General features: G+C 55.1%; 1 protein-coding gene across 1 annotated transcript; it reads right to left on the bottom strand.

Moving 5' to 3' along the window:
- Positions 1 to 1,417: 1,417 nt before the first annotated feature.
- On the bottom strand, positions 1,418 to 10,004 carry LOC128269750 (uncharacterized). The gene is made up of 10 exons (XM_053007152.1): positions 9,944 to 10,004; positions 8,959 to 9,155; positions 7,318 to 8,515; positions 6,851 to 7,244; positions 6,556 to 6,775; positions 6,263 to 6,491; positions 5,207 to 6,189; positions 2,349 to 2,660; positions 2,042 to 2,282; positions 1,418 to 1,981 (listed from the first exon to the last, which is right to left on the bottom strand). Exons 1-10 carry the CDS (start codon positions 10,002 to 10,004, stop codon positions 1,509 to 1,511), a joined length of 4,308 nt encoding a protein of 1,435 aa, XP_052863112.1. The 3' UTR covers positions 1,418 to 1,508.
- Between the last annotated feature and the right edge of the window lie 999 nt (positions 10,005 to 11,003).

Genomic DNA, 11,003 nt, shown 5'->3' with positions numbered 1-11,003 from the left:
TGCGTGTGGTGCAGCGGGCGTGATGCTTTTCTCATCGCTAGTATCAAATCTATCTACTTGATTCAACCGATAATTCATTAACTCCAGCGTGTTCTTTTGCGCCACTTTTGCGTTGCGTGGTGGGTAAACACAATCCGCCTCTGGGATGGGAGTGTGGTGTGCAGTTGGCAGGTATAAACGCGTCTGAAAAGGTTAGAATTGAGGGTATCTTCGGATCCATGATCCATGCGCGATGCCGTTCACGAGAGCTACAAAAACTGAACAAAAAAGCTACACAGAAAGGAAACATGAACACGGGCTGTTGGTGCAGACCGGATAGGCGAGAAGATCGATCGCCTCGGTTTTGTATAAACTATACATAAAAAAGGAAACAAAATTATGCCCCTACGGATCGCGGCTGTTATGGTACGTAACTGTAAAAATGTAAAGCGATTTAAAAAGAGCCACTGCACACGATTCCATCTGTTTATCGTGTTGTGCAACAACGAAGCTTGTGGTCCCTTTTGTGGTTTCCGGTGAGCAAACCCAAAAGGGACACGCGATCTTGTGTGCGTGTGTGTTTGTGTGTGTGAGTGTGCTTATGTTGTGCGAATGGCTATACTTATGAGTTTACTTAGTCTATATTAAACAGAAAGGAAAGTGAAAGGAGGATCTGTGTTTGATCGACCAATAGTCCTTCCCGTTTCTCGTCTGAATTATTATTATCATTAAATCGCTAGTGTAAGTAGCAGCAAAGCGGCCGTCGTTAGTAAGAGTGAGAGAGAGAAGAATTTAAATACGAACATTTGCAACGTCCCATGTTGGATCAGTGGCATGAGCTTGCATGCGCGCCGAACTAATTAAAAGGGGTTACGGATTACGACGTCCCAGGAGAAGTTAGTAATAAACCTAACCAAAATGCGAACAGTTGTATTTTGCTTTCTTTTTTTACTTCTGTTTCCTTGCGGTTTCCCCGTCACATCACACAAAATGCGGTTGCTGTTTCAATGGTTCTCCATTCTTCCGCTACTCAATTCATGTGTTAAATGGAACGGGACGATTATCGGATTGTTCTGCAACCTGTTTATGTTTCGAAAAGAAAGACCGATGGACCGCATCATTTTTTGAAATAAAATTGAAAAATTAAATTCCTTGTTTTGGCTTTTACTACAAAATGAAAGAATATCCAAATTTTCTTTATCTCGCATGCTATCAAACTATATGAGCTCTAAATGGATAAGGCAGCCGCCATAATAAAGAGTACTTTCCTTTTTCCCTGACGGGGAATCGAACCCCGGTCTCCCGCGTGACACTAACAACTAGCTGCCACTGGAATCACAATTGAACTTATCAACCCAATCATTTGTTTAACCAAAAACCTCCTGCCCATTCTATTTATTGATAAGAAATGTGTATACTTTATTATTATTTTGTTCTAAGCAATGTACTCTAACAAAACGAACAGGAACCATGCTGAGCCAATCGTATCGAGGTTCGCTTGGTGGTTCGCGGGAGAATCGCGCTCTGGCTCACTCGCGGTCACTACTACAAAGCCCACACATTTGCCCCTTGTGCACGGTCGGTAGCAGCAGATTGACGATCCCGGTCGGCCCGTACTGTGCCACGGCTCCGTTCAGCTGGTTTTCGACCACCAGCACATCCTCCCGATCGATGTACACCCGAAAGTCGTAGAACTCGTCATCCGGCGGGTACTGGTACACGATGTTACGCAGATCCACCAACTGCTCGTCATTAATGTTCACCGTCATGGTCGTGGCGTTTGCACTCGGGCCCGTCTCGTAGATCAGATAGTTGCCACCGGTGTAAATCTGGACGCCCTTCCCGCCGTCCAGCACGAAGATGGCCAGCTTAGGAGCGACGGAGCAGTCGGCGGTTAGTAGGAAGCTGTCCCGCACCCGGTACTCGTCCCGGTTCGAGTCGGTCAGCTGCACGACTCGATCGTTGAAGGTGGTCAGTTTGTTGTTAACCAAACTACATACGCCTAGGAACGAAACAGACAGTAGAAACAGCGAGGGAGATCCGGGAACCGATGGTTACTCACTCAGGAACCCGTACTCGATGCGCGACGTGTACGAATGGTGCAGCTTGACGTTGTGGTAAAAGCGGGCCGGGAACCAGATTTGCGCACCGTTCACCTGGATGATCGAATCGTTCGATCCTGGCAGGACACTAACCCGCACGTCGATGTGGTCCGTCATGTTGAGCATCTGGACGCGGCCCGGTACCACCGCCGACACGGCATGGTCCAACCGGTGGAGCAGCATGTCAATCCACGACGGTAGCTGTGGAGAAGGTGTTCAAACCGTTTTTTAGTACCTTACACGAGATAGTTCGCTTGAGGAGAGTACCTTGGTAAATTTGAAGTACGCATCGAGCCCCGTCACGGTAGTCAGCGGGGTGAACCGGTGTGCCTGGCAATCACCCGAGAACGGTGGTGGCGTTAGGCGCAGGATCTCCTTCGGGCAGGACCGGTCGGTGGTGTCGAGTGCCTGGTAGATTTGCTCGACGTACTCGGGCAGGTGGTACGACACGTTGAACGCAATCCGGGGCTCTTTCGGGCACAGCTTCGGCACCTTGGTCTCCCCGAACACGACCTCGCCGGTCAGGGCGAAGGGTCGCTGGAGGAACACCAGCGGCCGATAGTCCGCCGAAAAGCACATCTGAAAACACACAATCATCAAGACGCGATTGGAGCAGGAGCAGGAGAACAGGACGTGCTGCTCCTAAGGGCCATCCCTTATCGGTTACAACAAATCTGTTGCCCACGTTGCGACCTTTAGGAGCGAGCCTCTATTTCGTCCTTGACTAACCCACCACCGGTCGCCATGGTAATAGGTTTGTTTGGTTGCATGTCTACTGGTGGTTCGCGCGCCCATTCGCTTCATGGTCCCAAATACTGCAATATACCATCCCTAGTAGACATCGCAAGCGAACGAGCGAGCAACTTCATTTAACGTGGAACTATCGAGCGAAGAGCACACGGTTCGAGGTGCGTGCAGAACATTTTCAGACTCAACGAGGTTCGAGGTTCTAAATTGGTAGTGACATAAACGAGACACGTCGCCGCGTGCAAGAAAAGGGAGCAGAAACCCTCGTCCGGAACACAGGCCGTCAATCATCCAAATCGATATTCCTCGACGGAAGGAAACCACAGTTTGCGATGGCTTCGGTAGGTAGCGAAATTTTCCTTTCTGTTAGCTGCACCCTAACCTTGACGCTAAACGGGGTCAGACCGGGGTCCCTTTTGCCCCGGTTTGCGGTTCGTTACCTTCACATTACTAACCGCCCTCCTATTTTGGGGGGGGAACTCCCAGCTCGAACAGAAACGTGAGGCGTTCCGGAAGTACCTCGAGTCGGCCGGTGCCATTGAGGGTCTCACCAAAGCGCTCATCCGGCTGCACCAGGAAGAGCCGAAACCGGAGAACGCCTGCAAGTTCCTGCGGGCGGCTCTGGGGGCGGCCGACTGGCCGACCGACGAACAGGTGGCTGAAAGTATGGCCGAGTTGGTCGAAGCCCGAGCCCGAATCGGGCAGCTCGAGCGTGAGGTCCGCGGGCTGCGAATGAACGTACGGCGTACGGCCAGCGAAACCGATGTGGCGATCGAGGCAGGCTTCGAAGAGCTGCAGACGGACGCGGAATGCCAGTCGTTGGTGAAGAAACTGCTGACCCGCGAGCTGCTGGACGAGCTGAAAGGCGTCAAGACGCCGACCTACGGTTCAACGTTGTTGGACTGCGTGCAGTCCGGCTTTGGCCGCCATGATTCAGTGATCGGTGCGTACGCGGCGGACCCGGAAGCGTACGCAACGTTTGGGAAATTTTTCGATCCACTGTTCGAGGAGTATCACGCCGGGTTTGGTGGAGAGGACACACAACCCGGTCTCTTGTGGGGCGCTCCGGAAGAGTTGGAAAATCCGGACACCGACGGGCGGTACGTTACCTCGACGTGCATACGGTGCGCACGGTCCCTGGCCGGCTACCCTTTTCATCCGCGGATGACCGAGGAACAGTATGAGGAAGTGTGCGATCGGGTGGCGGGCGCGGTAGCTGAACTCTCCGGAGAGCTTCACGGTGTCCTGCACCGACTGGAGACGATCGACGAGAGCGCTCGGGGCGAGCTGCAGGAAGCCGGCTTGCTGTTTAAGGAAGGTGACCCGTCCCTGGGAACCGCTCAGGCTGAGCGGTTCTTCCCCGCTGGTCGTGCGGTGTTCGCAAACGAAGCTGGCTCGTTCGCGGTTTGGACCAACGAAGCGGACCACCTGCGTATCTTCGCCAAACAGAAAGGAGCCGATATAGGTAATGTGTGTCCGGCGGGAGGTTTCCAAGTCGCAAGGGCCACCAACAATAGTAGCTCCTTGGTCTTCTTTCAGCCAAAGTCTATCAGCGACTCATCGACGGGGTGGAATCTTTAGGCAAGGGTCTAACGTTCCAGCACGATGACCGTCTCGGGTACCTCAACTTCTGCCCCACCAATCTCGGAACCGGAATCCGCGCCTCGGTTCACGTGCGATTGCCGCTGCTGGCCGCTGATCGTGCGCAGCTTGACACAATCGCCGCCCAGCACAACCTGCTGGTGCGTGATGACACTAGCGGTGAGGCTCTGCTGGACGTGTCAAACAAACGTCGGCTCGGACTGACCGAGTTCGAAACCGTCAAACAATTTGTCGATGGAGTGAAGGCCTTAATCGAGCAAGAAAAGGAACTTGCGGCTGCAGCTGGCGATCAGCAGCAAGAAGACATGGCGGCGGAAGAACCGGCAGCGGCAGAACCGACAGCGGAAGAACCAGCAGCGGAAGAACCTGCTGCAGAAGAGGCGCCAGCTGCCACCGACGCTCCCGAACCGGAACCGGTGGCCGAGTAACCGTTTGGCGTGGGTAACAATCTGAAGCCCAGCTTCCCCGATGAAGCCGATAAATCAATCAATGTACACAAAATTCTACAACTCCCAACGGTGGAGTGCGCGGTTTAACCCCTCAGCCTAAGTCTCAGCTAGCAACCAGGCAGCTAAGGCTCCCGTGTTATACACTCCACCCCATACGTGCGGATCTAATAAAATCTGTGTTTCTTTCGCTCCCCGACCAGCAAGTGCGCGTCGTGGTTATGTGCCGCTGGAATTGGGGACCGGGGACGGAGCTTGTTTGTTGGTTTTGGTGCGCAAAAAATTGACCCCCCGCTGATTGGGTTTAATTTAATTGAAAGCCGAACCTACCTTCCAGTTGGAGCTGTTCCACTCCTGGCGCGTCAGCGAGAAGAACACGCGGGCCGCCCGGTCACACTTGAAGTTCGTGTACTGCGAGACGATGTCCCACTTGTGCAGCACCTTCACCTCGTCCCGGCTGCCCGCCGGCTTCGGGATGGTGTGCGCCAGGATGAGGTTCACGCGCAGCACCTCGTTCTCCGGGACGGCCGGTTGCTTCGAGTAGTTCTGCGTGTCCCACTTGAGCGTGCCCTGGAGCAGCGTCTTCTGGTCGTTCGAGATCAGCAGCGTCAGGTGTTTGTCGCGCCCGATGTGGATCGTGTTCAGCTGGATCAGGCTGATGATCCGCAGCACGTTGTTGACGAGCGAGAACGGGCCCTTCGTCAGGACCTTCGCGTTGTCCAGGATGTCCGTCTCGAGCATAAACATCACATTGTCCCGGGTGTAGTCCTGGTGCACGCGCGCCACCATCTGGATGCCCAGATCGTCCAGCCGGTAGCCGTACTTGGCGATCGCTGCCTCTTCGCTCGGCTCGGCCGGTGCCCTCCCTCCTCGGTCGGTGTGCCCGGTCGGCGTGTTTCGTGTGCGGCTTTTCAACGAGATCCCACTGGTCATGTTCTCCGGCCGGTAGAAGCTGTAGCTGATCGACTTGCCCGCAATGTCCCACACGATCTCGTTGTTCACCGGCAGGTACACGAGGAAGCCCTGCTCGCGGATCGTCGAGTACTCGACGTCGTCGATCGGGTTGTAGCTGCGGATCTTCACAACCGCGTACGAGGAGTACCGTACGTCCACCTGATTACTGCGGGCAACCTTGTCCATCAGCATGGTCTGCTGCGTCGTGTTGCCCCGGACCGTCGCCAGGACCGTGTTCTCGATCAGTATGTCGGCCGGGGTGCCGATCAGCGTCGGCAGCGCGTATTTGATCATGAACGGGCGGCGTACGATCTGCATGTTCACGTGACTGTCGCGCAGCAGGTTGATCCGGTTGATTACTGTCGTGCGGGGGGAAGAGAAGGCAAATAGGGCAAGATAGAGCAACTCCGCGGGGTCGTTGCGACTACTCACTGTTGCCATCGGTCAGATTGTGGAAGGTGGTCTGGTTGAGGTGGTAGCACAGCACCGCTTTGCCCTCGAACTGCACGATAAACTCGAAGTGCAGCGGCGTCGGACTGATCGGGGCCAGCTTCATCGATTTCAGGATGCTACTTAGCCGGTCCAGCTTCAGGTGGCTCGAGTTGAAGGTGGTCAGCCGGTTGATCACGGCGTCGCTCAACCCGCGTGCCTTAATGTAGAGCTGACGGGGAAAAAACGGAATGTTACGGCACACCCGGCGGTCGTCCTAAACAGTCCCAACCTACCCCAAGCTGGCCGGTGAACCGACCGAGTGCCTCGGTGTCAAACTTGAGCGAAGCAATCATCGGCAGGTCCGTCTGGTGGCTCCCGATCAGCATCGTCTGCAGCATCGAGCCGATGTGGAACTTGCGGTCGCGATAGTCGAACAGATAGTTTCCGGTCACCCAGTACTTGGGAGCCGGCGCGTCCGGCAGCTGGCGGGTCATGTAGGCCAGCAGCAGCTTGCTGCGCGGAGGGGAGAGCGATCAACGAAGGGTAACCCTGTTAACAGTAGTTTGAATGGCGTACCGACCAACTTACAGATGCTGGTAGCAGGGGTACGTGGTCTCGGAGATGCTGAGCACCGTCGTCCGGTAGAAGTTGATCATATGTGGATCGTTCTCCGTCCGGATGACGCTGTACAGCCCGAGCAACCGGCCGGGCGTGGGGTTCGAGAACAGGAGCATCGTGAAAGCGGCCACCCGCAGTTGTAGGGGGCTGGTGCGGGAGTGGAAAATCGGCCAGTATGTTTCGTACACCTGGTTTGGCCGCAGGTGGGCCGTCGGAAGTAGGGCCAGCATCGCCAGAAAGCGGATGTCGGTGTTCTGCGGGTAGTCCGCTCGGATAATCGGGTCCAGGTACTCGGCCACATTCTCCAGCTGCAAGTTGCCCAACCCCTCCAAGTATAGCATCTGCTGCTCGTACTCGAAGCTATCTGTCGGACAAGGCACGGCGAGCGGGTTAAGCGCCATCAAGCACCGAGGATTCCTCCACCGGAGGATACTCACTCAGAAATAGATCGAAGTACATCTTGACGTACTTCTCGAACGTGTCCGCCGTCAGCTTGCCGGCGACGAACGTGTTGTAGATCATGGTGGCGTAGCTCAGCACGGCCGCGTGCTTGATGTCCGGCCGGTCGGCGCCGACCTCCAGGAACATTTCGCACTCCTTCACCAGCTCCTGCGACGGTTCGGACATGTAGAACGGCAGCGAGATCAGCAGCTGTACCGCCGTCATCGGGTTGACCTGCTTGTTCATGATCAGATCGCGGGTCAGCAGAATGGTCGACGGGGTGCCGGTCCGGGGCACGATCTCTAGGAAGATGTTCCGCGCCGTCTCCTGCCGGTAGGACGTGCCGAGATCGATCTCCTCGTACAGCTGCTTCAGTGTGTCCAGGTCCATCGTGCCCATCAGCCGGATGATCTCCGAGACCGTCTCGTCGTACGGTTCGTTCAGCTTGTTGTCCACCGTCTCCAGATTGTCGGCCATCGCGTTCAGTAGCTGCGCGGTACGCTTGATCAGACGCTCCGTTGACTTCGGGCTACGGCCGCCGGTCGCTTCCAGATCCGGGCTCTCGAATAGGATCGGGCTGAACAGGAGTGCCATCCCGTTGACGATGTCAACCGCCGGTTGTCCACCACCGGCCGTTTCGTCCGCCAGCACCTGGTGCTGCTCGTAGCGGAGCACTACGCGCGAGTACAGAAACTGTGGATAGTACGACTCCAGCGTCCGAATGTTTGTCCGCATCGTGCCATCCAGTTCGGTCAGCATGTACCGGTAAGGCTCGATCTTGCGCAGCTTGTAGTTGGCGATACGGGACGTGATCGCCTGCGGTTGCTTGTTCGGGATGCAGTGGTTCTGCGGGATGTTGCTGCGCGTTAGGTAGATCGCTCCGCGGTAGATCGTGCACCGATCCATGCCGTACGTCTTCGAGATCTCGAACACGTTCGACGCGTTCACGACAAAGTACTCGGTCGGGCAGCTACCGAAAATGCCCTGCTCATCGACGACGTACGCCCCGGGTCCGTCGCCGTGAGCCTGCAGCAGCGAAGCGAGCGCCCGCTTAATGTTGGCCGCCCAGATCGGTTCGTTTTGCTTGAACAGCACACTCAGCACCGTGTCGTTGGCGATCGCGATGCGAAACGGTTCCAGCAGGGCCGACACATCGCCCGCACTCTGCGGGATGTGATGGCGGTCCAGCTCGATCTGCAAACAGAAGGCGGCGAGTGCAGAACTTCGCATAAGTTTAGGCACGAAAGCGACCGAAAACGATGGTTTTGCAATGCTAATTATGGGAGGCGCCATCTCTTATGCGCCGCATCAAGGATTCATGATTCACCGCATCAAGGATTCGATCAAATAAAGCCCAACGTGCTACGACCCCCTATAGCTCGCCCATTGCCCATTTCCATTTTGCCGCGCCTGTCGTGCCCTGAAGGAGCATCTTATCGCTTGCTTTGAAGTGCGCTGTCCCAACGCTTAATGCATTTGGGCTACCGGCGTCTGGGTCACCTGGGAATGTATTCTAATTTTATGCGACGGAAAAGCACATCGACGGCAGGACTGACAACGCCGCATTTTGGGTCCCATTTTGCATTGGTACAAAACATTATCATGACGCTTATCGTTCGACGTGCTTCAGGACTTACCGAGGCAGCAAGATTCTTGGCGTCATACCGGTGCACCCGCAGGTACCCATTCAGGTACCAAATGTAGTTGTCCGTGGCGTGCACGTCCGGCACGAGCGTAACATCAGTTTCCAGCCGATACCGGATGTCGTAGTTGGGCGGGAAGATATCGAACGCCACGCACCGTCGGTCGGTGACGAGCAGGGCGTACAGTAGCACTGCAAAACGGTGCACCGAAGCACCGGGACGAAGAAGTACGTTCTAAGAATTAATGTTTGTAAAACTCGAGGGCGCTCTGTAACTAAAAGACTCCACTAGGCGGGAGTCTCCGAAATTGGTGACCCCCCAAAACGTTAAGGAAGCAGCAGTATATTGGAGGGCGAAACATATACCAAAACAGGAAACAGCTGAACTCAGAGCAAGCCGCGATAAGCCGCGCCCGGTGACGCATCGAAAAAACGGTCGACGGAATTCCGGACGACGTAGAGGGTTTGCTCCCACGGGCCGCAAAGTCCGAGGACGTGCGTAACATTCCACAAGACCACGAAGTGGTGGCAAACGGTCCGTAGGTTATCGTTTTGTCGTAGTCAGCGCATCGGCGCTTCCTGCGGGAGTTTCCGCAGGTCAAGATGGCGCGGGACGCCGTACCAATTAATAAAAAAGGTCCGACCAAGATCAGCACACAGAAGGCCGAGCCCGTGGGCCGGCGAACAATCGCCGTTCGTCCATCCGTCCCGCTTATCAGCGTGGGAGCGGGCGGGTTGCAAAAAGAAACGAAAATAAGTGTGCAAAAACTGCATTTCCACGAATTCTTGGACCACGCCATTCTGGTGGTGCTGCGTCCGTTTCGGCCATTGGGGAAGCGAGAATGCGCGATCGTACGCCACGATAAGCCGCGCCTGGGGCCCTGGGGACAGCCTTTCACGTTCAGGAATGTCGACCCAGTGGCGGGTGCCACGTTTTTCGGGTTTTTTATCTGCCTCGAAAGCAACTGGCGTTTACTAACCAGACACAAACAACGGAAGCTGTCGGCCGTTGCCATTGATGGCGTTCACGATGACGGACATATCTGTGATCGGAGGGGTTCAGGCCACGGTCACTGTTTTTCGTTCTATTTTTCACAAACCACAAAACGCCTTTTTTACAAACGCAAGAACCACCGGAAACCAACGCTTGCAATGGGGCACTAATTTGCTGCTGGATTTGTCCTTCAAATCCGTTCGCCTATGTCCTGTTCACAAGCACTTCTCCACTTCCAATGGCAAATGGTGTGTTAAGTTCTTCACTCCATTTGCTTCCACCGGAACAGATCCGCGCTGTTGGTCGGTCGCGGCATCACTGACGGCCAGCATCGATCTGCTCGATTTTATCCTCGCTGCTCCGGGCAAGTATCCGATTGGTGCCAGAGCGAGAGAACGATGGAGCGAGCAGGTCCAATTTGTCAATTTAAATTGCTAACGATCGTTCGCGCACGAATCACTTAACCGATCGATGCACCGCTTTGATCTGTGTGGATCGGAATCGGGGTGAATGGGCGCAATGGGGTGGGCCAGAATGTTAACCGTGTCTGGGGACAACGTCTCGCTTGACCGACGGACCGAACGCCACTGGATCGCCACTGGAAGATCGTTCCGCGGCATCCGATAGCCCTAGTCGGGTCGGTATGGCGCGAACGTTGGTCCGACTGGTCTGAGAGGATCGCCGCTCGGAGCGTAACGTACTCTAGAAGCCTGCTGATAAGGTTATGAGATTCTCAATATTCCCCTCTACGACCATTAGCTTCTATGCTGCACGGTCGACAAGCACTCGAAATTAAACTGCGGCGTCGGGAACTGATAACACATTTCGGACGTTTATGCATTTCTCACTCGCTACCGACTCGCGCGAGACGATCTGAGTGTGAGGATCACGTGCATGGAAATATTTCACGACCGACTGGTCACGGCCAGTGTTGCGCGCTGACTTGCATCGCGTGTGTCTCCGATCTGATCAGTGCCCATTAAAAAGACGGACGGCAATAAAAGACGGACGAAGCACCGATAAAAGGATAGCCCAAAAAGTGATGG

Source organism: Anopheles cruzii, chromosome 3 (assembly GCF_943734635.1).
Source record: "Anopheles cruzii chromosome 3, idAnoCruzAS_RS32_06, whole genome shotgun sequence".
In the NCBI taxonomy this organism is placed as follows: domain Eukaryota; kingdom Metazoa; phylum Arthropoda; class Insecta; order Diptera; family Culicidae; genus Anopheles; species Anopheles cruzii.
The sequence above is the reverse complement of the archived record's forward strand: the minus strand, read 5'-3'. Positions and strand labels throughout refer to the sequence as shown.